The sequence below is a fragment of the Trichoderma reesei genome, assembly GCF_000167675.1.
Source record: "Trichoderma reesei QM6a unplaced genomic scaffold TRIREscaffold_13, whole genome shotgun sequence".
In the NCBI taxonomy this organism is placed as follows: Eukaryota; Fungi; Ascomycota; class Sordariomycetes; order Hypocreales; family Hypocreaceae; genus Trichoderma; species Trichoderma reesei.
The window spans coordinates 860,006-884,496 of record NW_006711160.1 but is presented as its reverse complement, the minus strand read 5'-3'; the positions used below and the strand labels follow the sequence as shown (position 1 = coordinate 884,496).

The following is a 24,491-nucleotide window of genomic DNA, read 5'->3' as shown; positions in this document are numbered from 1 at the left end:
AGCAGGGAGGAGTGAGAGAGAGTGCGACGAACGGTACCTTGCAAGAAGTACCCGCTACCACGGCCAGGTACCGCGGCTGGCGCTAGGCCCGATGCGGCCATGAGGCAGACACCTTGAAGATGAGGCACGCAATGGAAATTCAGCTGCCGTTCCCCAATGAGCAGATGTCATCTATTGTGTGCACGTATATAATGACTATAATAAACAAAGGAAATAATTGGAGAAAAAAAGATGATTGAGTTGTGAGTTGATAGTGATATGGTCTGCATTCGAGCGTATACGAGTACCTTCGCTCTACCTTAGGTTAGTAGGTAAGTATGTACCTCAGGTTGGTTGACGGCTTATCTAATGCAGTCCAGCTTTCAGCTTTCACCCAACACGGGCAGCTTTGACGCAAACTTGATCTCTCATTGTCTAGAGACAAGCCAAGATACGCCTCGTTGGCAATCCCTTTGCCTTTTTCGAATTCTGCTCTTTTCCATCATCATCATCATCATCATCATCATCATCACCTCCTCTCCTCTCTTCTTCTCTTGCTCGTCTTCCTCCAGATCCGACATCAAATCAATCCCAGACGCGGACGGTGGGGTCAAACTGCATAACCCCACCATCTCATGACGACTTGCTCCTTAAAAGCCATACCGCCTCACTTCAACCTCCAGGGCCTCACTCATCCATAGCTTTTGCTTCACTATCCATCATCTCCTACAGCCCAGTCCATCATCCAATTGCTCGTCAGAAAGAAAAGAAAAAATGTCAGACGCTCCCGCTGCCCAGGCTGCGTCACCCGCCGGACGCCCTAGAGCCGGATCCATGCGCAGACCCCTGCAGCCCCTTGACCTGCCCATTATCAAGCACCTCAACTCCAAGCGGGTAATCCTAGCATCTGCCTCTCCGCGAAGAAAACAGCTTTTACAACAGGTATGGAAACGAATACAGATGTAACCTCGGTGTCAGTGCAGCGTTGGAGTAACAATTGCAACCCAGATCGGCCTCACCAATCTGGAAATCACCCCCTCAACCAAGCCTGAGGACCTAGACAAGAAGACATATGGGCCCTGGGAGTATGTCGCAACCACCGCCAGGAACAAGTGCCTTGAAGTCTATAGCACAACGCTGGACACCCACCTTGCTTCCATCCCGGATCCCTCCCTCGTCATAGCCGCAGACACCATCATTGTCACCCGTGATGGGCGCATCCTGGAGAAGCCTCGCAGTGAGGCAGACCACATGCGGATGCTCAAGCACCTCCGCGACACCCGCATGCACCGCGTGCTGACGTCCGTCTGCGTGCTCGCCCCTCGAGAAGACGCAAGGCATCCGGGCTACGACATCCAGAGCCACACCGAGGAGACCAAGGTGTATTTCTGGGAAGAGGGCAACGGGCTGCCGGACGATGTGATTGAGTCCTACGTTAAGACCCGAGAGGGCGTCGATAAGGCCGGCGGCTACGGGATTCAGGGCATTGGAGGGATGCTGTTGGTGGAGAAGATTGAGGGCAGCGTGGACAATGTCATTGGACTGCCGGTGAAGAAGACGCTTTCGTTGGCCGAAAAGGTCACTTTCCAGCAGGATCGGGACGAGTATGACGACGGAGAGGGCTCAGCTTCGGAATGAGAAGGAACTTGGTGATTGTGGTGTAGAGACCTGGGCAGATGAGCTGAGTTATCACGGCGCAGGCGCTTTCTCGGATAGAATGGATATCACAAGCTTGTCCTCTGTGTGGTGGCTGGCCATAAAATGGCAGAGGAGAAGAGAAGGGATTATTTATTGGCTTTTGCTGCTAGTACGAGAGATGTCGGCATTGGAGTTGGTTTCTCTGAATGGACGGCAGCTCATCAGCGTCAGTGGCACTATCATGTGCAATACCGCAAGGTAGCCAGAACACGATCGGACAGCTGCAGTTTGAGTAGCATGTGAATAGAGTCTGGGCACGGGATAGAGATTGGCGTCGTACAGAGTTGAGCTTCTCGGCAACAGCTGCATCCCATCAATGCGTGCAATATCATACTATCTTGGAGCTCGGCGGATGGGCCTGTGAAATCTCAACTTACTTTTGGAATCATCCAATGCCACATCAAGAACCAGCATCAACCCAAGCTCAAGCCCAAGCAGGCACCTATGTTTGCAGCTGGAGGCTACCTTACTAGTATAACATGAAGTCCCCTAGACGCAGGGACCGGCTCTTGGGCCCCGAGAATCTGGGGCAACATCCCTGCTCCTTCATCTCCCTCTAGCGCTGTAACCGGCCGCTGTGGCTTGTTGCTTTATTACATAGCTGTCTGGTCCCCGTCAAATCAAATGTTGTTTATTTTTCCTAGCAACTTGAAGTCTAGATTATTTCCCTTTTCTTTGCGCTCGCGCGACGCATGTGATTCCTCCTCTGACATGATCTCAACAATGACACTCCTTGCAGGAAACCACCAGACACCACCTTGATATAGCAAAACACTCCTCAGCGCAATCTACCATTTTCTCGGCGCGTTCTTATTCTCTTCTTTCCTTTATTCTTATCTTTTCCACAAATTCCCAGAGGTCCAAAGTTTTGCTTGATTGCATGGCGTCGCATTGAGCACCGAGTCCATCGTTATGCGCACCGGCAATCACATGCTCTCCCCGTCCTCATCCTCGTCACCACGTCACACATGATCCAATGTCCTCCTCACCAAGCCAGACCCCAGGCTCCGGCGACGCCAGCAAAGCCACGCCCTCTACAACAGCTGCCGTGACAACATCAACATCATCTTCTTCCGCCGCCGCCGCAGCAGCAGCAGCAGCAGCTTCAGCAGACGACAAGCCGCGGCTCACAGAGGAGGAAAAGAAGCAGAACCACATCGCATCAGGTAAGAAAAAAAAATGGCCAAGCTGAGGGAGGGGGAAAGGGGAGGATAGAAAGGCCCGCGCTTTTTGCATCAGGCCCTAAAGGCTGACTGTGTTTTTTTGAACGCGCGCAGAACAAAAGCGTCGGCAGGCCATCCGCGAAGGCTTCGACCGACTCACCGAGCTCGTGCCCGGGCTGGAGGGCCAGGGTCGCTCCGAGGGCCTCGTGCTGAAGCGCACGGTCGATTACATGCGCGACCAGATTGTCCAGCGGCAGGCGCTGATTGAGCGGATCGAACAGGCGGGCGGAACTGTCGATCCCAAGTACAAAAAGTGAGGCTGAACCGGAGATGCAAAAGATGTTGGAACGGGTCATAGGGCAAACGCATATTGACGGTGGATATAGGGCTGCACAGCTACCTCCGAGGCAGGGGTCGTCGCGGTGAACCACGGGTTGCATCGCAGGTGCTTTGGGTTCCTGGCTGAGGACAAACGGGACAAGGCCATAAGCCGTGAGTCGTGGAACCCAAGCCAGCCTGAGTACGAAAGACCCAATGTGGCAGCGATGGCTGTACGCAGTGGGATCAACTGGGGTACTCTTTCGATGACTCTAGAATAGCAATCACGCACCTCTCGACGGATACCCAGAGATTTAGGCTTGCTTATCAGAAGATGATGGAAGCAAAAGATACTACAGGTAACGCTTGGCGCAACTGGACAGGATCAATAGATGGGAGTTTATCATTCAAATGTATCAACCATGCGAAGCATTCTATCGCGCAGCTCAAGCGGGCTCAGTCTTTCTTTGCCCAGGCTGACCTGCTGGTTCTTGACATCTTGCTCGCCAACCACCAGGACAAGACCATAGCCACTCGTGAGGGCCTCCCGAATCTTGGTTCCCAAGGGCCTTGCCGTTGTATCCATGTCTACCGCCAAGCCCGTCTGCCCCGTGAGGCTCTCCATGGAGGGCAGGTCATTGGCCTCCAGCTTCTTGATGCCTAGGAGGACATTACGCACTTGGTCAGCCCATTCAACGACCGGATCCGACGTGTTGACCGTCAAGATGATGGCCTGTCTCGGGTTCAGCCAAAACGGCCACTTCCCGTCGTAATTCTCAATCAGAAGCGCCAACAGCCGCTCCACAGACCCCAGAACCGCACGATGAATCATGACCGGCCTCACGGGGCCATACTGAGCAAGAAGCTCCGGATCGGTAGTCGTCTCCCCACGAGCCTCGTACTCGGGCGCCGGAGCCTGGTACTCCAGCTCGAAGCGCTTCGGCAGCTGAAAGTCCAGCTGGATGGTGGCCGTCTGGTGCTCTTTGCCCTCCGAGTCCTTGAGCACAATGTCAATCTTGGGGCCGTAAAAGGCGCCGTCGCCCTCGTTGATGGTCCAGTCCATGCCCGAGGCGTCGAGCGCTCGCTTCAAGCTATCTTCCGCGCGCGCCCATTCCTCCTCCGTGCCAATGTAGTGGTCCTTTGGTCGCGTCGACAGGGCGAGGCGGTAGCTGACGCCCAGACGCAGCACGCTGTACACCGTCTTGACAAAGTCGAGCGTCTTTCCGATCTCGTCCTCGACTTGGCTCGGCCTGCAAAAGATGTGGCCGTCGTCCTGGTGGAAGCGGCGCACGCGGGTCAGTCCCGACAGGGCGCCCGATATCTCGTTTCGGTGGAGGGGGCTGAAGTCTGCGTATCGGACCGGCAGGTCTCTGTAGCTGTGCAGCTTCGATGCGAAGATGAGGCAGTGCCCTGGGCAGTTCATGGGCTTCAGCCCGTAGTCGTCGTCCTCGTCCTCCTCTTCAGCTCCCTCTTGGCCCTTGGTATGATCGGTTCCGCAGCACCCCGTCGCTGCCCCCAAGTCGGAAGCCCGCTTGTTGCCCGTCACGGAGTACATGTCGTCCGCGTAATTCTCGAGATGGCCCGACTTCGCCCACAGCGACTTCTTGTAGATGGTCGGCGTGATGACCTCCTGGAAGCCATACCGCACGTACTGCTTCCGCAGGAACTCCACCAGCCGATTGAAGATCCGGGCGCCGTTGGGCAGGAAAATGGGCGAGCCGGGGCTGTAGACGGAGGTCATGAAGAGCTCCTGCTGGTTGCCCAGCTTGCGGTGGTCGGGCGGCTCGCGCTTCTCGGGCTGCTTGGAGTATCTGCGCCTGGAGAGGCATGCCGGGCACGTCCACTGCCGCTTGGCGAGGGCGGAGGCGGCGAGCCTGGAGGTGCGCGAGCGGATCATGGCATGTGGACGTGCCAGAGGAGCAATGGCTTGCTGCCGGGAAGGCCTATTAGAGAGAGAGAGAGGCTATCGTCGAAAGGATTGAGTCTATCGCGGCGGGAGCTTTTTCAATGGCTTTATATGGCGGGGGGGCTAGTCTGGCGGTGCTGGCGCTAACAACAAAGTCCTCTCAGGGTCTCGCTATAAATGGTTCCTCAGAGCAAGAGACTGGTCTTCATGATGATATCTAAGCTCGACAAGTATGTTATATCTAAGCTCGACAGGTATGTTACTCGAGATTCTCAATAGATGATGCATCTGTCTCAATTCAAACAAAAAAGACAAGGTCAGATATCATCGCCCGTGACAGGCAGAAGCACCCGGCATTTGAGACGTTGGTTGCAGCCTTGCCGTGAATCCCTTTGCTGCTGCTACTGCTGCTACCCCTCCAAGCCATCAATGGAACCATGACATTCAGGCTGGTTCGCATTGCCCTCCGCCAGCGAAACTCAGCCCCACCATCGCCAACAGCTTAGTACTAACCAACCTCAACCTCCCCTCTGCCTCTGCCTCTGCTTCTGCTTCTGCTTCTTCCTCTTTTTCTTCTTCTGCCTCCTTATATCAACGAACCAGCTGCGCCTCGGGCTTCCGCCTTGGTGATCACAGCACAATCCTTCACATAACCACACTCTCGCATCCGCATCTCATCACTCGGCATCTACACCACCACCAACATCCAGCCCGACTGCCGTCTCGAGCCGCCTCGGCACCGGCCATGAGTTTCGCCATCGAAGTCCCAGGAGACGCGGCGCCGCTGTCCCTGCAGGAGCTCTGCCGCACGTTGCACGCGGCCACTTCGTCCTCGGACCACGTCCAGCGACAGGCGGCCGGCCAGCAGCTCGCCACCTGGGAGTCACAGGCCGGGTACTACTCGTCGTTGCAGGTACGCCCGTTGTTTGTCCATCCCCTCCCTGACTCCCCTGGGACTTCTTTCGTCTTGTCGTGCTAACGGAAGCTTGTCTCACCCGCCAGTCCGTGTTCCTCGACAAGTCGCTGCCCCTCGAGATTCGATTCCTGGCGATTATACAGATCAAGAACGGTATAGACAAGAATTGGAGGTTCTCGCACTCCAAGCTCGGCATCACCCCCGACGAAAAGAACCTGATACGGTCACGGCTTTTCCAGGGAACCGTCGAGGAGGAAGTAAGGCACCTGGCCCTGCACAATGCCCTGGTCATTGCCAAGATTGTCCGCGTCGACTACCCAGACGATTGGCCCGATGCGCTTCCGAGCATTGTGCACTTGCTGCGATCGACCCAGAACGGCAATCAGCATCATCTCCATGGCGTTCTCGTACTGCTGCTCCGAGTCATCAAGGAGATGGGAAGTGCGCGGCTGAGGAAATCGCAAACCGCGCTGCAGTCAATCACGCCCGAGTTCGTATACATCCTGTCAGAAATTTATTCGGAAAAGTCGTCACAGTGGACCAATTTTCTGAGCACGGGACAAGGGGACGGCGACGAGGCCAGCTTGGCCATGGAGAACAGTCTGTCCGCTCTCAAGACGCTGCGCCGCCTCATCAATGTGGGCTACGCGCGGCCTCATGATGACAGCTCGGTCACGCAGTTCTGGACACTGTCGCAGACCCAGTTTGGCCAGTTTCTGGGCTTTGTGAACCACGACTCGGCCGTGCCGGCGCCGTATCAGGAGTTGGTCGGCAAGCACCTCCTTCAGTTTGCCAAGTTCCACATCGACCAGGCCGAGCACTTTGGTGCGAGCTTTGCCTTTCTGCCCAACTCGATATCCCTCGTCAACGCATACTGGGACCTCATTTCAAACTTTGCCGAAATCTTTGTCTCGTCGGGTGGCATCCGGCAGGGCTCAGGGGACGCAGGGTCCAAGGCGAAGAAAGAAGGGCCTCTTATAGAGAAGCTGGCTCTCAAGGGCTTGATCCTCCTTCGCGCCTGTGTGAGGATGGCCTTTCAAGCAGTGCAGACATTCAAGTACCGATCTCCGGAAACAAAGGCCGAGCAGGAAAGGGCCAAGGAGATTATCAGGAATGAGCTGTTCAAGGACGATCTAGTGATTCAGATTGTCAACACCATCATCTCACACCTGTTTGTTTTCCGGCAATCAGACCTTGAAGCTTGGGAGGAGGACCCGGAAGACTGGGAGCTTCAGGAACAGCTCGAGAGCAGCGCGTACGAATGGGAAGTCCGCCCATGCGCCGAAAAGCTCTTCTTGGATCTCCTCACCAACTTCAAGCCGCTTCTGGTGCCGCCGCTGCTGTCGTACTTCCAGACAGCGCAGTCTCCGCAAGCAGACATTGCGACCAAGGAAGCCGTGTATACGGCCATGGGTCTCTCAGCCGCACACGTGTCGTCCGCCTTTGACTTTGATGCGGTCCTGGCCACGACCATTGTCAACGATGCCCAGCAGCAGGGCGGTCTGTACAAGGTGCTGCGGCGACGGATTGCCATTCTCATTAGTCAGTGGGCGCCGGTGAGGCTGGCGGAGGCGAGCCGGCCGATTGTATACCAGATATTCCAGCACTTTCTCTCCTCGAACGACGAGACGAATGACATTGTGGTGAGGATCACGGCGGCGAGGCAGCTACGGTGGGTTGCCGACGAACTCGACTTCAGCGCCACCGCGTTTCTGCCGTATACCTCGGATGTCCTCAACGCCCTGACGGAGCTCGTTCAGAACGTGGAAAGCGACGAAACCAAGCTTGCCATTCTCGAGTCCATCCGGATCCTGGTGACGAGGATGGAGGAGCAAGTAGCGCAGTTTGGAGACCAGCTCATGCTGGCCCTGCCCTCGGTGTGGGAGGCTTCGGGGCCGGAAGAGTACATGATCAAGCAGGCTGTCATTGCCATCTTCTCGGCGCTCGTTATGAGCATGGGCCCGAACTCGCAGCGCTATCAGCAGTCCATGCTCCCTCTGCTAGCCGAAGCGGCAAGACCAGGTTCAGACCTGCACCTGAACCTCATTGACGAATCGCTGGAGCTGTGGAACTCGATACTCTCGCAAAGCAATCCTCCGCTTGCGCGGGAGCTCATCGACCTGGTTGAGCTCCTGCTGCCGTTGCTGGAGTATTCGTCCGACGTCGTGTCCTTGGCGCTCCAGGCCATTGAGTCCTACATCCTGATTGCCCCGGAGGCTATGCTAGAGGACAGGTTCCGACGGCCCATACTGGTGGCTCTGAGCACGAGCCTGGACTCCAAGAGCAGGGAGCACGTTCGCCTCGGCACAACGTCCATCGAACTCTTGATCCGGTCGGCGGCCGAGCTGGGAGGGGCCGAGGGGGTCTCCGTCGTGATTCAGGACATGGTTGAGACGGGCTTTGTGAACAAGCTTGTGGCCAACCTGCACGACGCGTGGGAAGCCCGACAAACCACCGGACCTAACAAACGGGCGAGTAGACTCAGTACGGTGACGCAGGGTGACTATTTTGCCATCCTCGCGCGCCTCTTACTGGCCGAACCAAACCTGTTTGTGCAGATGCTGGGCTCGGTTGGGAACGTGCAAGAGGTTTGGGCCTGGCTCTCGTCGGAGTGGTTCTCATACCAGTCTGGCATGGACAACCTTGAGCGGCAGAAGCTGTATCTGCTCGGCCTGACGCGCCTGCTCGAGCTCGGGTCGCCGATGCAGGAGCTGGTGCTGGACAAGCTACAAGACTACCTGGACATGTGGACAAACCTGATTATGGAGCTACAAGACAATGCCGGGCCCGGCAACGACTGTCTGATATGGAGCGGAGAGCCGGAGGTGTACGACTATGATACCCCGAAGATGATCTTGGAGAAGCAGAGCCAGCACAAGGACCCGATCCACTGCGTCAACGCGCTGCAGTTTGTCAAGGTCAGGCTGCAGGACGTTGTTGGCCGGATTGGAGGCGAGGCGGTGTTCCAAGAGAACTATGTGGACAACGTGGACAAGGCGGTTATGGACGCCTTCCAGAAGATGATGAACGAGGTGCCGCAGTGAGAAGAGACAGGAGGGGGGGTGATATGTGGGATAGAGAAGGGGTGGGTTATCGCTGCGCAGTGCTTGGAGGATACTAGTTAATGAGAATATGACTTGGATGAGCGACTGCTGCTGCCTTTCACGATGTTTAGTGTGGAGGTGGTATAGAAAAGAACAAAGATTTGATTAGAACCGACAGCTGCTGAGATATCCAGGCAAACCATGGCCGCGGGTCCATGTGATGTGTTCACCTTTTCCGTCTTGTGCCTGTACCATCTCCTATTCAATCCGACCTCATGAGGGGCAACGCCTTTTTTCTTTACAGCCGACTGCTGCCCTCCTGAGGAATCTTGATGACAACCTTGCCCCAAGTGCCCCTGCCGCCCAACGCCAAAAGCGCATCCTTGACCCTATCGAGCCCGACAAACTCCTCATCCGTATACTCGGTGCCCCTAATCTTGCCCTCCCTCACAAGCCTCATGATGCCCTCCCAGACCCTGGGAATGGTCTCCCTCTCATGGACGGAGTAGGCGCCCCAGTGGATGCCCACAAGCGAAATGTTCTTGAGCAGGACCTTGTTCATGGCGACCTTTTCGATGGCGCCGGCGGCGAAGCCGACGACGAGGATGCGGCCGTTCCAGGCGATGCACTTTGTGGACTTGTCGACGAGGCCGACGGGGTCAAAGACGATGTCGACGCCGCGGGCGCGCGGGGTCAGGGCCTTGACTTTGGAGGGCCAGTCCGGGTCGGCGTAGGAGAGGGCGTGGTCGGCGCCGAAGGAGCGGGCGATGTCGAGTTTGCGGGGGGTGGAAGCTGTTGCTATGACGGTTGCGCCAAAGGCCTTTGCGACTGTGGTGTTTTTTTAAAGTAGTTGATTGTGTTAGTTGGGAGTTTTGTGAGTTTGGCAGATATATCAAGGATGATGATGATGATGATGATGATGGCTGGTGGTGGTGTTGATGAGAGAGTATGAGACTTGTAGAAGGAGACTTGAAGCTGGAAGCAAAAGTTCGTCTCAACCCACGAACTCAACTCAACTCAACTCAACTCAGCTCAGCTCAACTACACTCACACACACACACAAACAAACACCATGATGAAAGACAACGAGGCAAGTATCAAAGAAAAACTCACCCTGCACAGCCGCCAGCCCAACGCCTCCCGCCGCGGCATGCACAAGCACGACATCACCGGCCTTGATGCCAGCCCTCACCACCAGCGCGCCGTAGCTCGTCGGCGCCGTGACGAACAGGCCCGCCGCGTCGCGGAACGACCAGCCCTCGGGCACGGGCAGCAGGGCGACCTCGCGCACGCACAGCTTCGTCGCGAAGGCGCCCTGCGCGGCGCCAAAGACGCGGGCGCCGACGGCGAAGCGCGGACGGGATCGGGACCGGCGCGGGACGGAGAGGACGATGCCGGCGAACTCGGCGCCGGCTACCCATGGGAAGGCTTTTTTCAAGATGTACCAGTCAGCTTTTTGTGGCTCTGAAGGTTTGGAAAGGATTCTAGATGAGGAAGATTGAAGACTAAGAAGAAGGGGGGGGGGTTGAAGTTGGGGTTAGGGAAAGGCAGTGAGTGAGTGAGTGAGTTGCACACGTACGAGGCTGGTTCTGATAGCGGCCTTGAACCTGGAGAATATCAAAGAAGTTGGCGGCGGCGGCGTGCACTTCAATGACATACTCGTCGTCTTTGGGGACGGGATCCGGGAGGTCCGTGACTTGGAGCTCTTCAGGGCTCTATAGAGTGGCGAGAGAGATGCCATGGTTCTTTAGGTCAGCCAGCTGTTCGTTTGGTTTTTTGAACTCGGGCGGAGAATTTGAGAGTGAGGGATGTCTCGGACAGGACCAAACAGAGGTGAGAGGACTGGTTGTGGTTGTGGTTTCTTACCTTGACATATTTCCGAATCTCAATGCCACGCATCTTGGATAAAGTATGTATCAGTTCAGACACTGTTGATGATTCAATTGCAGAGAGAGAGAGGAAGAGAGAGAGACAGGCAAATGAAGATGAAAGTAGATGACTATGCAAAACGAAAAGAACAAAACGGTAAATCTTTAAAACGCAGAATGTCAGCTCGAGGCATAAGACAAAGTCGGGCTTGCAACGCAATTGGGGCAAAGGTGTACATAAGGCAATTGAAGGTAAGCCCAATAGTAAGAGGTACTAAAAGAGGTGACAAGTCCGGGGTCGTTTTGGGGGGGTTGAGGGTGGGGAAGAGGAGCCGAGGCATCTCCCACGCTTCGGAAGCGGGTAGCCGACAAAGTGGCTGAACTTGGATCGACTTTGTTGGAGATGCAGGATATCAGGTATTATGATGATCTGATGGACATTTCAGTGGCCTTGCTTGCAGGGTTCTATCATTACTCTGTATTCTTCTCTAGGGTTGATTAAAGCTATAATAACTTGGTAGCCTGAGCTTCATTGGAGAGACCAAGCTTGGGTAACACCTCTGTGCAGTCCATCGTGGCGCGAGACATCAAGACTCCCATCTCCTCAAGCCTCATCCCAGTTCTACCCCCTTACTATCTTACTACGGAGCTGCACCAGCATGTCTGCGCCAGCGTCTAATACCGGTCGTGCTTATACACAATACTTCTCATTACGTGAAGAAGAAACAAAATACACAGAGTAAATCGCGCCCGGTTGCCATGCAAACTCTCTCGAGGCCCGGTCTTTCATAAAAGAGGAAAATTGAAAGGCCCGTTGTCCACGCCTCCCTGCTCGTCGTCGTGGCGCTGCGGCCAATATTATCAGCCAGATATCTCAACGCTTCCATCATTATCCACGCTCGATCCCAGAATTCAAAAGGCGGCAGAAGATGTGCCCTCCCTTCCTCCAACCGCTCAAACACCCCCAAGCAGATGCTCGACAGCGCCCTGCACGCTTCCCCCGCTGCGCCTCAGCGCGGCCACGTTTCGGTCAAAGTCGTAGAATCCCATGTCATTGAGTTGCCTCAGCTGCTCCGCATAGCGCTCCTCAGGCGGCCTATTGTCCGCAGGGGGAGCTGCCTGCGGCGCAAACATCTGCATCATCTGCTGGAACTGCTCCGGGCCCATGGCAAAGGGGTTCGCGCCTCCAGCCGCCAGGGGAGGAAACAGAGCCGCAAAGGGGTTCGCCGCCGCCTGGGGCTGGCCCGTGCCTGTAGTGGCAGTAGTGGCCGAGCCAGCGCTCGTGTTGGTGGTGTTTGCATCGCTTGCGGTTCCCGTCGTCGTCGTCGATCCAGTCGTCGAAGCCGTGTCTGCGCCGGACTGGGGTGGAGGGGGGAAGTTGAGCATCTGCTGGAGCATGCTGAGGCCGTTGGCGCCGCCAGCACCCCCCATGAAGCCCGGCAGCATGAACGGGTTCGCAAAGGGGTTCTGCTGAGCCGTGGCGCCCTGACCAGCGGCACCGTCGGCCGCGGGCGCGCCCTCGGGTGTGGTGTCCGTGGCGCCAGGGGCAGGGAAGGCCGAGTCGCCGCCTCTGCCCATTGCGCGCTGCATGCGCATCGCTTGTGTCATCATCTGCGGGTTGCTCATCATCTGGCGCATAAAGGGCGACGTGATGATCTCGCGGGCGTTGGGGATGTTGCGCAGCATCGGGTTCGACTCGATGAGCATGTTGATGAAGTCGGGGTTGTTGAGAGCCTCGTTCATGGATTGCTGCACGTTGGGATCGGACATCATGCGCGACAATCGCTCCTCGTCCATGGGAGGGCCCATCTGTTGCAGAAAAGCGTCAGTCATGAGGGAAATCACAGCTACAGCCACAACCACAATCACAACCACAATCACAACCACAATTACAACCACAACCACAGCAAGCCCGTTCATCGCTCAGGAGGGGAAATGCAGGATGGCACTTACGCCGCCGTCAGGGCCAAACATGTCCATGCCGGGCAGGTTGATCTGGTGGCCGGCGTACCTGGCGCCCGTCAGGCCGGCCAGCGGGTTGTTGGCGGTGCCCGAGGCCATGTTGGTGGGCACGGCGGCGGGGGTGGGCGTCGAGGAGGAGGCGGCCGGGGCGGCGTTGCTGGCGGCGCTCTTGACCATGTGGATGGTGTTGTTGGGCTTGATCTTGTACGTGGCCAGCGTGTCGTCGTTCTTCATGACGCGGCCCGAGTAGATGAGGCGCTGGCGCTCGACCGGGATGTTCTCGAACTCGGGCGTCGACAGCTTCGTCTTGAGCTCCAGCACCGTCGCGGACTCGGGCATGGTGATGGTGTGCGAGCCCTCCTGCGCCGTCTTGACCTTGAAGGTGACTTGGGCATCGCCGCCCGCCTCTGCGTTGTCGGCCATGACGAGGCGAAGCAAGATGATGGAGAGAAAGAGAGGGAGAGAGAGGGGCAGAGAGGGATGGAGGGGAGTCGAGGTTGTCGCTGTTGGTCGTGCTTGGGAACAGAAGATGGGAGGAGAGGGAGTCGCAATAGAGAAGATCAGCAAGACGCAAGCCGCGCTGCTGGAAATGCGAGAAAGCTGGTCGACAGTCAGGTGTATTGCAAGGGACGATAAGGTAAGGTAAGGTGTATAGGATGAGGTGGGAAAATGCGTCTTGTGGCGAGATGCGGCAGTTTACATAAGGTGACGAGAGGCTGAGGCGGGTGGTGGGGCAGATCAATGGATATTCAATGGATGGTGCTACTACTATGTAGGTACTTAGTATGGTGCTCAACTGGGGCTCCAGTTGACTGCGGATCGCTCCAGCGGCTTCAGCACCCGTGGCCTCGCTGAACTCCAGGGCGTCTGCGGTGCCTGAGATGGTGGCAGCAGGGCCAAGTTTAGTGGATGAGGTGCGCTGTCCTCCGTTTGATGTCCTGGTGGTCTACAAGCAACCTGGGAGCAAGCCGCCGGTCCAGGCAGCTGCTGCACGTATCAATGCGCTTCCATTGCCGTCCGTTGGCTTCTATGGACACATGCCCGTCTGTTTGTTCGTCGAGACTGACTGACTAAGGCTCAGCTCAACAGCAAGGATGCGGTGCTTTGATTGACCCGTCGTCGGAGCCCTTGTTTCAGCTACCCGGGATCTCTTACACTGGGGCATCCATTTGCACCTCTCAAGGATTGTTGGCATACACGGAGTACCAAGGCAGTTCAGACTTGGATGAGATGAGAGACCTAGTATACTAGGTAGTCACGTCACTAGGTAGTTCTATTACCAGCAAAGGACATGTCAAGTTTGGAATTATAACCATTATAAGTCCCAAGTCTACCGACAACTAGTAGTACCCTACATGTACCTTAAGGTATGTAACCTTTGCGTCTTAGCGGGAAACTCCACGTCCAAGTCCAGAATACCGCGAGTGAGGTACCTGCCATTGCTTCAAGCTCCAGCGAAAAGCTTAATCAAACCTCATCTCTTCATCACATCTTCGGTATCAATACATACGTACAGACTCATCTCACATCAACCATTGCTCTCCTCGGAAGCACCCAAACGATTGCCCCTACGCGAAATGATATAGCAGCTTCAACTTGTCCATCAAAAGACGCCTCAGCGCCATGACGCTGCACTCACACTCGCACTCGCACTCATCACCATGATCCTCGGCATCTTTTACGCGCGATTCTTCCCCCAGGAAGGTATTGCATCTCATCTCATTCCTTATTCCAGAAGAACTTCTCTCATCACGGACTCACGCTCTTCTCCAGGCCCCAAAATCGTCGCGCAATCCCCTCCAGGCTGCATCACCGCCTCCTCCTCATCCTCGGGCAACAACAATAACAGCAACAACAGCAACAACAGCACTCACGGGAACAACAACAGCAGCAGCAGCAGCAGCAACAATAACAGCCACAGCCACAGCAACAACAGCCCCCTCGTCGACTTCGACGTCCTCCAGGAATACATCATCCCCCGCCAGGCCTTCTGCAACCGCTTCATCTCCATCAACTCCCCCGACGGCAAGTACACCATCCTGGGCTTCCCCGTCGTCATCCCCCACACAAAGTACATGCGCAATGAGTTCATCTTCAACTTTGGCCTGCTCGTCGATGCCGAGTGTGATCAGGCGCCCTTTGAGAGCGTCGTCCGCTGCCTCGCCGAGACCTTTGCCGAGATGGAGAAGCAGAACGAGTACCTCAGCCTCAGCGAGGCAAAGGGGCCCGAGGACGACTCCATGCGGAGGCCCATTGAGAGCCTGCTGGAGATTGTCAAGGAGGATCTCAACAACTATGGCGAGTGCATGATACCAGTTGGTCAGTTCATACTCCCCCTCTTCTTCTTCTTCTTCATCATCATCATCCTCCTCCTCCTCCTCTCATCTCCCACCACCGGCAGCCTCATTCCACTTCCGTCGTGGAACATCAAATACTCACACACCATCCCCCTTAGACGAAGCAAACATCATCAACATGAAGCTCTTCCCCCACCACGCAACCCCCCCAGTCGTCAAGGGCTGGCACGTCCCCGTCGCCCGCACAAAGTTCCCCGAGATCGTCGACCCGACCTGGGACATCACCCTGCAAAAGGTCGTCGCCAAGATCGACGGCGTCTCCGACGTCCGCCGCATCGCCCATGAGGCCAGCGTCTCCCTCGACCTCGCCAAGATCGCCATCCGCCACCTGCTCTACTACGACACCATCTTGCTGCTCGACATCTTCTTCTTCAGCTCCTGCTACGCGCCGCGGCCGGGCATCCACGACTTCATCCGCAACGTCGACGGCATCGTCGACGAGTGCGCCGGCTACGTCTCCCACGGCAGGGCCCGCGTCAGCAATTACCTGCTCATCCGCTTCATGGCGTCCTTTTCCCCCGGCAAGAGCATCAAGGAGTGGATCATGAACCACCGCGACAACGGGTTCGAGCTCATGTCGTACATTGACATCCGGCGCTTCGTCCAGTTCGGCGTCATCAAGGGCTGCCTTTACCGCGTGCACAAGTACGTCGTGTCCAAGCAGTACCTCGCCTCTCTCGCGACGGGGCAGAGCAGGCCGTTGGCTGGCGGCGATCCGTTGCAAAAGTACACGGATGGGTGCCACCACATGGATCAGATCATGACGGAGCAGAACTTGACCAATGATCAGGTCATGGATAGGCTCAAGATGCTGCCCGTTCCCAGGGGCGATATTACAGTGTTTTACAGGTAAGGTTTTCTCGGGGGCGAAACAAGGAGTTGCAGGAGTATCGTTTCTTTGGTTTCGTCTACAAGATATATATATACAGCATCTAGTTGTCATGAAATCTAATAATGTCATATCATACATGCCTTTCTTCCCTTGCCTTTTTGAGGTTTTTCCAAATGATAATGTTACAACGCGAAAGATTTCGCAAATAAATCGGCTTGCTTCTTGCAAGTCCCACCTCTACCACCTCGACGAATCATTCGAGTCATTCTTGTTCACCCTCCCCCTCTTCAGATACGACGGCACCCTCTTGGGCAGCTCGATGTTGGGGTTATTCGGGACCTTGACGGGCTCCTCCTCCCTCTTCCTCCTGTTGAGCTCCGCAACAATCTTCCGATTCGACATGTGCTCGCCCTTCTCCTCCGCCTCGGCCCGCAGCTGCTCCTTGACCTGTCGGACCACGCCCGTGTACGGCTGGCCCGGATAGATCCTCTTGCTGGCCGCCCACTCCTCGTCGCTGACGAGCTCGATGATGCGGATGTTGTGCTTGCCCTTGCGCAGAATCAGCAGCTTGTCGTCAATGACGAACTTGGTCGTCTCCTCGGGGAACCACATCTTCATGGGCGTCCAGTCGAGGTTGCCCGGCACGAGGCCGCGCTTCTGGCCGGGCCGGGCGGCGACGTAGGCGCCCTGCTGCGCGACCAGCCGCTGGCCCTCGCTGGCGCTGTTGACGAGGCCGGCCGCGTAGAGGAGCTTGGCGGGCGACAGCTTGAGCACCGAGTGCGGCAGCTCAATGTCCTTCCTCGGCGCCGTGTTGGGCGTCAGGATGCCCGTCTCGGGAGCGGGCTCCCGGACGTAGTAGGGCAGCTGGCCGCCGAAGCGGAACTGGTGCTGCTGCGCCTCCTGCACGGCCCGCTGCGAGCCGTGCACGAGGGACAGGACCTCGAAGGCGAGCGTGTGCTGGGCGATGCGCTTCGACGGGTCCGCCTGGTGCTCGACCATGACCTCCTGGATCTTGCTCATCGGCATGAAGGTGAAGAGCTTCAGAAGCTTCTCAACCTCGTCGTCCGAGCGTCGCATAAAGTAGCCGTAGAGCTCAAAGGGCGACGTCTTGAACTCGTCCAGCCAGACCGCGTTGCCCGTGCTCTTGCCAAACTTGACGCCCGCGGAGTCCGTCAGGAGTGGCACGGTGAAGCCTACCGGCTCGTTCTGCCATGTAGGATCAATCTTCATCTCAGGCATCTCCTCCGACTCTCTGACAATCTTCAAGGCATCGATGCCGGCAACAATGTTTCCGTACTGGTCAGAGCCGCCAATCTGCATCTGGATACCCAGTTTCTGGTACATGTGCCAAAAGTCCCAGCCCTGGAACAGGGGATACATGAATTCGCCCAGAGACATGCCATCGCCCTCTGTCATTTTTCGCTTGACGCTATTGAAAGTGGCCATTTAGCAGGAGAAGACGAGAAGAAGCACGGGGCAAAAAGAGTGCAAAAACTCACGTATCGCGCGACAGCATGGGCCCAATCCTGGTATACCGTGCAAGCCTCTTTGTGAAATCGTACATGGTCAAGCCCTGCAGCCACATGCTGTTGTTGAGCAGCCGCTGCTTCGCCGCCCAGTCCTTTTCAAACCCGTACTTTTCCCTCAGGGCCGCCACGTTGTGCCAGAGTCTCGACAGCTGGTAGTGCAGCTTGGTCACGTTCTTGGAGATGTCCGCGTTGGACAGGATCTCGCGGGACTGTAAGCGGCCGGACGGATCGCCGATGCGCGCAGTCGCGCCGCCGAGGAGCGTCACGGCAGGGTGGCCGTGGAACCACAGCCAGAAGAGAGGCATCATGGGCAGCAGGTGGCCGACGTGCATGGAGTCTGCCGTGGGGTCGACGCCGACGTAGGCGCCTATTCGCTTGACTCGCATCAATTCCTTGATCTTATCGGGAGTTCTACAGACCAGCCGTCAGCGGTTTGAAAGCGCGCAAAAGAAACGCAGTAACGACGACAAGGAGGAACATTTACCCCGCGACGTCCTTGATATAGCCTCGTTCATCGAGGAGATCCCACACATGCGGCAGCTCGCCGTTCTTGATCTTGACTGCCCTCTCCTCCCAGCGCTTCTCGCCCTCTGCAACTTTTTGGAGGTACGACGTCGCGATGCCGCGCGCCCTGTGAACCTGGCTCAGGGCCCAGGGAGATTGTCGAACCGCATGTCGGGAGCTGGCGCATCGCAGCACGAGCAGGGCCTTTGATATCGCTGTCTGAGGAGCCATTGCAAACGGGGGTAGAGCCGCCAAAGGGCCACCGACTCAACAATGACGAATAGAGATCAAATCACCCTCAAAGTCACCATGACCGCAATCCTCGGCGCTGAGGTACAACTGCACAGACGAAGTGGTATCAAGGCGTCACCACAAGCTTCATCCCACCTTGAACAATTTCGATGCGAATCGGCCATTGAGACCTGCAACAAAAATTCACATGCAACCTCTAAAAGCCAGCCAATCAGAGCTGACCTGCCTCTTCCTCACTTTGCGGTCCGGAATTAGATTGTTGCGCCTCCGGACCCCAGGCTTCGGAACCGCCTCAGCCAATCACGGAGCTCGCAATTCAAGATCCTCGGCAATACGCTGACCCGTCGACTTTCGTCCGTCTTTGGCTGCCCGTCATCCCGACCATATCGGAACTTTGGCTGTAAGGAAAGCTGTGATCTCTTCTGCCAGCGCAAAACAGCGACCGCCCAAAGCCTCATCGCCAGATACAGCTCCAGAAGACCGAGATTTGTCAGTTCTGCGTCAGCCATGGCCTCGATTGTGCGACCTTCCCTGCTGCGGCAGACTGCGCTGGCAGCGAAGCCTGCGTTCCGAAACAGCGCCCTGAGGGCGTCTGCTTTCCACACGTCGACTCGGCGCTCTGCTTTCATCTCCCCCGGACCTCGTGAGAATTGCCCCAGAGCCTGCAGGCACATATCCGAGTTAAAGCGTTGATTCAAGCTAACACATATTATTTCCACAGAGCGAATTGAGGGCACAGGTACGGCGCGCAAACCTGTCCCGTCTTGACCCCGTCACATGTCGCATCATGAACGACAGAAGAAAAAAGCCATTACGTAGCTAACCCGCGAGCTTCTCTCAGTCAACGATCCCGCCCCGGTCCCTCCCCCCAGCGCCGCCCACGGCTCGTACCACTGGACCTTTGAGCGCCTGCTCGCCGCCGGCCTCGTGCCTCTCTCCGTCGCGCCCTTCGCCGCCGGCTCCCTCAACCCCACCACCGACGCCATCCTGTGCTCCGCCGTCCTGCTGCACTCCCACATCGGCTTCCAGTCCGTCATCATCGACTACATCCCCCAGAAGTCTCACCCTGGCCTGCGGAAGCTCTTCATGTGGGGCCTGAATCTGGCGACGCTCACTGTCGGCGTGGGCTTGTATGAGTTTGAGACGAATGATGTTGGTGTTACGGAGGCGATCAAGAAGCTCTGGAAGGCGTGAGGTGGATGCTGAAGAAAGGAGGAGGAGGAAGAAGAGGAGAGGGGATTGAAAAAAAGGGAGACATCTTGATGCTTCATGATTCAAGTGCTGGGGGGGTGAATTGCTCGCAGGTTTTGGGAGGACTGTGTATCTGATTTATGCGCTATTTGGGCCGCAAGGGCTGTAAGCGCCTGTATAGAAGTACTGTCAAGAAGAAGTAAACGCTACCGCTTTCACCGAGGTTGTGCTGGTCACTTGAGCTTCAGGATGTTTGGGGGTTCAAGTTGTGACATCACGAATGATAATGCATGTTTAGTAGGTAGGTTCTCGACCGTACAGTGGCAAGCGACCATTTTGCTCCATGGTTAAGGCTCGATGATATCATGGGCGCCGTTATGATAGACCGTAGCCTTCTATGATTCTCTCTTGACAATGGAATCAGTTAACCTCGTAGTGATACAACCGACTTCAGAAGGTAGAAAAAGGAAGATCAACGAAGTGCATCTTCAACGGTCAAACAGCCATAACCAGCACAAAATGCCTTTCGAAGCTTTCCCCACACTTCAATCCACGGCGTCTCCTTCCACTAAAAGAGCCCCCCGCTTGTCGAGTAAAAGTTATCAGCCAAATACGGAAGCCCTCTAGCAACTCTTCAACATCCTCTGGGTGGTCTAGTTGGTTCATGGCGTCTGACTGTAATGGTAACATCTCATCAGAAAGTCGGCGGTTCGATTCCGTCCCCGGAGAGCAAATTCTCCCCGGAGAAGAGTTACATTTTTTGCCCTTTTTCACTTTTTCACATTTTGCTCTTATCATTTGGATCATCCACATGTCTCTTTTCTTTTCTTTCCTTTTTCTTTTCTTTTTTTTCTCTTTTTCTAATCAACTTTTGGTTCTTCTCTGCTCCAAATCGATGGACTAAAGCCAAGGGCTTTAACTCTTCATGAGGAGACAATTATGTGTCCAACTTGGAATTACAGTCATGATGGCACAAAATACTTGAAAACAACAGCTTGAACGTCGTAATACATGGCTGATCCAAGAGCAACTCTGATCACGGGTGAGACGATAGCGCGTCATTCTTTTACAACCACCTTGGCAAATCTGTACGGTCAATTGATCTTATTGCAGTCTTCATACAATGCTGCAATTCTCATTGTTATTCATTTGCCATCATTTTCATGCTACAAAACTCCACAAGTCCTGGGTACAGTGTTGGACGATACCCCTTCGCCAGTTCCTTATGAACTAGACGCACACGCATAAGGTACCTAGTAAGCCTATATGGTCAGACTGGTGATATCTGTCCCGCCAATGCGGTCAAACTCGGGCGTAGGCGGCGGCAGGTTCTCCGTCTTGGTGCAGATCCAGCAGCTCGCATACATGTTGACGCGATCAATGCACGCGCCGTCCACGCGGGAGCCGTGGCACCGGGCCGTGAAGCCGTGGGCCTCAAAGACCTTGATGTACCAGGGGCTCAGGGCCGAGGAGCGCAGGAGGACGCGGCCGCCCGTCTGGAGGGCCCGGTTGAGCTTGCTGATCTGGGCGGCGGCGGCGTGGGAGCCCGTGTCGAACCAGTCCATGCTGTCCATGATGACGGCGACGGTGAGCGTGCCGGGGCTGATGCGGGCAATCACCTCCTCGAGCTCGTCGGTGTGGATGCGCAGGCCGTCGAGGGCCCCGGGGCGCGAGAGCTTGGCGTGGACCTCGGGGCGCAGATACTCGGGGTGGCACTGCCGCGAGAACTTGCCGTCCAGGCAGACGTAGTAGTAGGGGTTGTCGGCGCCAATGTGCGTCTCCTCGGCGACGGGGTCCAGCGTGTTGACCATGTAGTGCCAGATGGCGTGGGAGCGCGTCTTCTTGGCCTTGCCCTGCTTGACAAGGTCCGAGTCGGCGTGGTCCTTTTCGATCATGGCCAGCTGGTTCTTGGGGACGCCGAGCGCGGCCCAGAGGAAGCTCTCCTGGGCAACCACCAGATTGCAGATGAGCTTGGACATGAGGGCGGGCCGGATCTTGTTGCGCCAAATCTCGCGCTGCTCATTGAGGGTGCGGACGGACAGGAGCTTCTTGACGGCCGACTGCAGACTAAAGACGCGAGAGATCCAGCGAAAGGTTCGAATGGCATGGCGAGAGCCGCCCGTGTCGTACAGGCCGTAGCCCTTGTTGTTCTGGAAGACGTGGGTGTTCTTGAGCCAGTACTGAAACGCGCGACCAGAGAGATGGGGGGACAGCTTGGTGATGAGGATGTTGCGGAAGTCGGGGTGCTTTCCATCGCCAAAGATCTTCCAAAAGTCCTCGTACGGCAGAGCGGTGTAGGCTGCGGCCTTGAGCTCCAGGAGGTGGTTCTGGGTCGGGTTGAGGTCGACGGCGTGGACGCGGGCAGGGCTCTGGGCAAGGTACGAGATGATGTTGTCTCCGGCAGAGCTGATGGCGAGAACCTTGTCGTCGGGGCCAAGCTTGAGCAGGCGCTCGTCGACTCGAGCATCCTCCCAGGTGAAGGCGTAGATGTACTCGTCGTTGAACTGGGTGTGCTTCTGGAGCCTGTCGTCGTAGTAGATGCGCCAGTGGTGGTTCTGGTAGAAGAAGGAGGGCAGAGGCAGGTTGGCAGACAGGTTCTCGACAGCGGTGATGAAGGCCTTGGAGCGGATCTCTGGTGCCGACCTCTCAATCGCACGCGTCAGAGCATCCCCCTGGTTGGCAGGGTACAGGTAGGGCGACTCAGTAGCCAGGGCGTCGATGCGCTCAACAATCTCATGAGGCAGACTCGACGGCGAGAAGGGCTTCTTGTGGCATCCCACCCAGATGTAGTACGGGATGTAGCCGAGAGTGCGGTTGCGGAAGTTGGAGTTGAGAACAGTGCCGAACTTGTACTCGAGGTAGTCCCGGCGGCCAGGCTCGAGGCCAACGCGGTCAATGTCGAACCAGGCGCGCCAGAAGTTGCGAGACAGCATGTTGACGTGACGGTCCACGAGGCCACCGGTGTAGTTGCGGAACGAGAAGTCAATCTGATTCTGAACGTAGAAGTCGACGACTCCCAGGATGCCATGAGGGGCCAACAGCGAGTTGACAGAGTCGACGACGGAGTAGTAGTCGGGCTGCGACACGAGTTAGTTGATTCGCTCGATACGATCATCCTATTCTACGAAGCTCAACGAGACTCACAATCATGGACAAGCTGTACGAAAAAGTCACCAGATCAGCACCGCCGTAGTCCTGGCGCTGCTGGGTGAGATAGCTGAGCGAGGGAGATCGCGGAGCCACCTGCTGCTTCATGCCGGCCTCGTAGTCCTCAAGGCGGAACTTGCGAGCGTCCTGGCAGACGACTCGGACATTCTTCCATCCGAGTCTCTCAAAACGCTTCCTAGCGACCTCGCAGAGAGAGGGGGACAAGTCGACGAGGTAGACGCTGGAGAAGAAGCTGGGGACGTCAACGAAGCGCGCCATGGCTTCAATGTTCCAGCCAGTGCCGCCTCCGACCTATTCGTCTGCAATCAGTACTGTCTGCCACACGATTTGTCTAGGGGATGTTGATTCTTCTTGCAAGACTGGTAGAGTAAAAGATTGGGCATCAGCGGGCTAGTACTCACATCGACCCAGATACGCTTGGTCTTGCCGTCACCACTGGCCATCTTGGCTTTCGCCTCAAGCTGGGCAGCAACAAGAGCAAGCATGTCCTCGCGGCCGCGAAGGAGAAGCTTGCGTGTAGCATCATAAGCCCCGGCCTGCTTCTTGTAGAAGCTCTCGAGGGCGTCCTGCTGGGAAGCCTTGGAATCGCCCTGATGGGGTTTGATGAAGCAAGAGTAGAAGAAGAGGACAAATGACCGGAGCACGCCGGGCGTCTGGTCATCTTTTCCGGTGCCTCGAGCGGCAGCCAAGCTTGAAATGGCGATGCCACCAAGGAGAGTGGCCGCTATTCCAGCATATAGAGGATTGATCTCTGTGCCAAAAGGCAGAATGTTAATGTTACCACCCTGAGGGAAGAGAGAGGTCGTCTAAGTCAGCATGTAGCTTCTTCAGATGATACAGATCTTCAGATGATACTGAAAAAAAGAAGAACTGAAATAAAAGGAAGCTTACAGGAAAAGCCATGATATTCTCTCATTGTTCTTAGGAGAGAATAGGGGGGAAGATTGATCGCGAGACAAGGATCGGTGTTGAATCCAGGTATCAAGGGGGAGGGGGTTGAAGATGGTGAGAGGATGGAAGAGAGAGAGAGAGAGAGACAGAAACTGGAGAAAGACAAGAAGAAGAGAAGGGGATAAATAGCTGCGTCTGGGGGTGACAGAACAGAAGGACGAGAGAGTTGGCTTCCATGTTGCGTCCATGCTGGCAGCAAGTACAAGTACATGATCATCTACGAGTGCTTGCCTTCGGGTTGCCTACCTTGGTTCCTACACAGTACCTACTAAGCTGCTCGTCAAAGTACAACCATCATCTCCCGCGTACCTAAACTTGTATTCAACGGACTCATTCGCCCACGGCTATATTGAGACGCAGGCTGGGGTTACACGACGCAGAAGAGCCCACATTCAAGAGCGGGCAGCGTTGTCTTTGGCGCATCCTGCCAGCCTTGAACAACACGGAACATGGAAGCAACTCATACTGTGCAGTGCAGCTCGAGCGGTGGTTGAGGACTGTTCATGCACTTCGCTTCACACATGAACCAGCAGTCTGTCATGTTGCAAACAACTTTCACATGTCAAAAGGGCTGGCTGCTGTTGAACAGCTCCTGCTGCACAGCGCAGGGATCTCCGTCTTGCGGCGCGCAAACGACCGGCGACTCGCCTCACGATCCGTGGATAGCGCGCCATACGGAGCAGCAGCTGGAGCCAATGGCTGAACCACATGCTTGAGCAGCGAGCTGTGCCAGGGATTCGAGATTGTTGGGCCACACACGTGCAGAATTGTTGAGGCAGGCCTTGCTCCATAAGGGACCATCTCCACGGGAAGCCGTCGTACTGTAGTACTAGTAGCTGGGATGCGGGAGACG

The 24,491-nt window shown here is 56.1% G+C and overlaps 10 protein-coding genes across 10 annotated transcripts; 5 read left to right on the top strand and 5 right to left on the bottom strand.

Moving 5' to 3' along the window:
* Positions 1 to 813: 813 nt before the first annotated feature.
* Positions 814 to 1,617, top strand: TRIREDRAFT_64249 (uncharacterized protein; the record flags this gene model as incomplete). Its single annotated transcript, XM_006966630.1, has 2 exons — positions 814 to 921; positions 988 to 1,617. 2 exons carry the CDS (start codon positions 814 to 816, stop codon positions 1,615 to 1,617), a joined length of 738 nt encoding a protein of 245 aa, XP_006966692.1.
* A 1,171-nt stretch (positions 1,618 to 2,788) lies between these two features.
* Positions 2,789 to 3,157, top strand: TRIREDRAFT_43269 (uncharacterized protein; the record flags this gene model as incomplete). Its single annotated transcript, XM_006966437.2, has 2 exons — positions 2,789 to 2,843; positions 2,955 to 3,157. Coding segments are annotated over 2 exons (258 nt in total), but the record flags the coding sequence as incomplete, so codon positions are not given.
* A 404-nt stretch (positions 3,158 to 3,561) lies between these two features.
* TRIREDRAFT_64327 (uncharacterized protein) lies at positions 3,562 to 5,055 on the bottom strand (the record flags this gene model as incomplete). The annotated part of the gene is made up of 1 exon (XM_006966527.1): positions 3,562 to 5,055. The coding sequence occupies one exon, from the start codon at positions 5,053 to 5,055 to the stop codon at positions 3,562 to 3,564; it is 1,494 nt and encodes a 497-aa protein (XP_006966589.1).
* Positions 5,056 to 5,809: 754 nt separating this feature from the next.
* Positions 5,810 to 9,024, top strand: TRIREDRAFT_64009 (uncharacterized protein; the record flags this gene model as incomplete). Its single annotated transcript, XM_006966629.1, has 2 exons — positions 5,810 to 5,977; positions 6,067 to 9,024. 2 exons carry the CDS (start codon positions 5,810 to 5,812, stop codon positions 9,022 to 9,024), a joined length of 3,126 nt encoding a protein of 1,041 aa, XP_006966691.1.
* Positions 9,025 to 9,322: 298 nt separating this feature from the next.
* Positions 9,323 to 10,923, bottom strand: TRIREDRAFT_108920 (uncharacterized protein; the record flags this gene model as incomplete). Its single annotated transcript, XM_006966526.1, has 4 exons — positions 9,323 to 9,852; positions 10,138 to 10,452; positions 10,604 to 10,739; positions 10,891 to 10,923. 4 exons carry the CDS (start codon positions 10,921 to 10,923, stop codon positions 9,323 to 9,325), a joined length of 1,014 nt encoding a protein of 337 aa, XP_006966588.1.
* A 662-nt stretch (positions 10,924 to 11,585) lies between these two features.
* On the bottom strand, positions 11,586 to 13,482 carry TRIREDRAFT_79419 (uncharacterized protein). The gene is made up of 3 exons (XM_006966525.1): positions 12,846 to 13,482; positions 12,343 to 12,701; positions 11,586 to 12,171 (listed from the first exon to the last, which is right to left on the bottom strand). Exons 1-3 carry the CDS (start codon positions 13,275 to 13,277, stop codon positions 11,847 to 11,849), a joined length of 1,116 nt encoding a protein of 371 aa, XP_006966587.1. The 5' UTR covers positions 13,278 to 13,482; the 3' UTR covers positions 11,586 to 11,846.
* Positions 13,483 to 14,515: 1,033 nt separating this feature from the next.
* On the top strand, positions 14,516 to 16,064 carry TRIREDRAFT_64295 (uncharacterized protein; the record flags this gene model as incomplete). Its single annotated transcript, XM_006966628.1, has 3 exons — positions 14,516 to 14,558; positions 14,628 to 15,173; positions 15,310 to 16,064. 3 exons carry the CDS (start codon positions 14,516 to 14,518, stop codon positions 16,062 to 16,064), a joined length of 1,344 nt encoding a protein of 447 aa, XP_006966690.1.
* A 216-nt stretch (positions 16,065 to 16,280) lies between these two features.
* TRIREDRAFT_71759 (uncharacterized protein) lies at positions 16,281 to 18,307 on the bottom strand (the record flags this gene model as incomplete). The annotated part of the gene is made up of 3 exons (XM_006966524.1): positions 16,281 to 17,472; positions 17,543 to 17,983; positions 18,057 to 18,307. The coding sequence occupies 3 exons, from the start codon at positions 18,305 to 18,307 to the stop codon at positions 16,281 to 16,283; spliced, it is 1,884 nt and encodes a 627-aa protein (XP_006966586.1).
* Positions 18,308 to 18,755: 448 nt separating this feature from the next.
* On the top strand, positions 18,756 to 19,662 carry TRIREDRAFT_22707 (uncharacterized protein). The gene is made up of 3 exons (XM_006966425.1): positions 18,756 to 18,971; positions 19,050 to 19,067; positions 19,170 to 19,662. Exons 1-3 carry the CDS (start codon positions 18,836 to 18,838, stop codon positions 19,520 to 19,522), a joined length of 507 nt encoding a protein of 168 aa, XP_006966487.1. The 5' UTR covers positions 18,756 to 18,835; the 3' UTR covers positions 19,523 to 19,662.
* Positions 19,663 to 20,781: 1,119 nt separating this feature from the next.
* Positions 20,782 to 23,590, bottom strand: TRIREDRAFT_108914 (uncharacterized protein; the record flags this gene model as incomplete). The annotated part of the gene is made up of 4 exons (XM_006966523.1): positions 20,782 to 22,596; positions 22,664 to 22,978; positions 23,089 to 23,493; positions 23,579 to 23,590. 4 exons carry the CDS (start codon positions 23,588 to 23,590, stop codon positions 20,782 to 20,784), a joined length of 2,547 nt encoding a protein of 848 aa, XP_006966585.1.
* Between the last annotated feature and the right edge of the window lie 901 nt (positions 23,591 to 24,491).

Coding starts and splice junctions, on each gene's coding strand:
- TRIREDRAFT_79419 (XM_006966525.1), bottom strand. CDS start 13,277: ATGGCCGACAACGCAGAGGCGGGCGGCGATGCCCAAGTCACCTTCAAG. Junction 12,702..12,845: donor TGTTTGGCCCTGACGGCGGC/GTAAGTGCCATC, acceptor TTTCTGCAACAG/ATGGGCCCTCCCATGGACGA. Junction 12,172..12,342: donor CAGAACCCCTTTGCGAACCC/GTTCATGCTGCC, acceptor CACCAACACGAG/CGCTGGCTCGGCCACTACTG.
- TRIREDRAFT_22707 (XM_006966425.1), top strand. CDS start 18,836: ATGGCCTCGATTGTGCGACCTTCCCTGCTGCGGCAGACTGCGCTGGCA.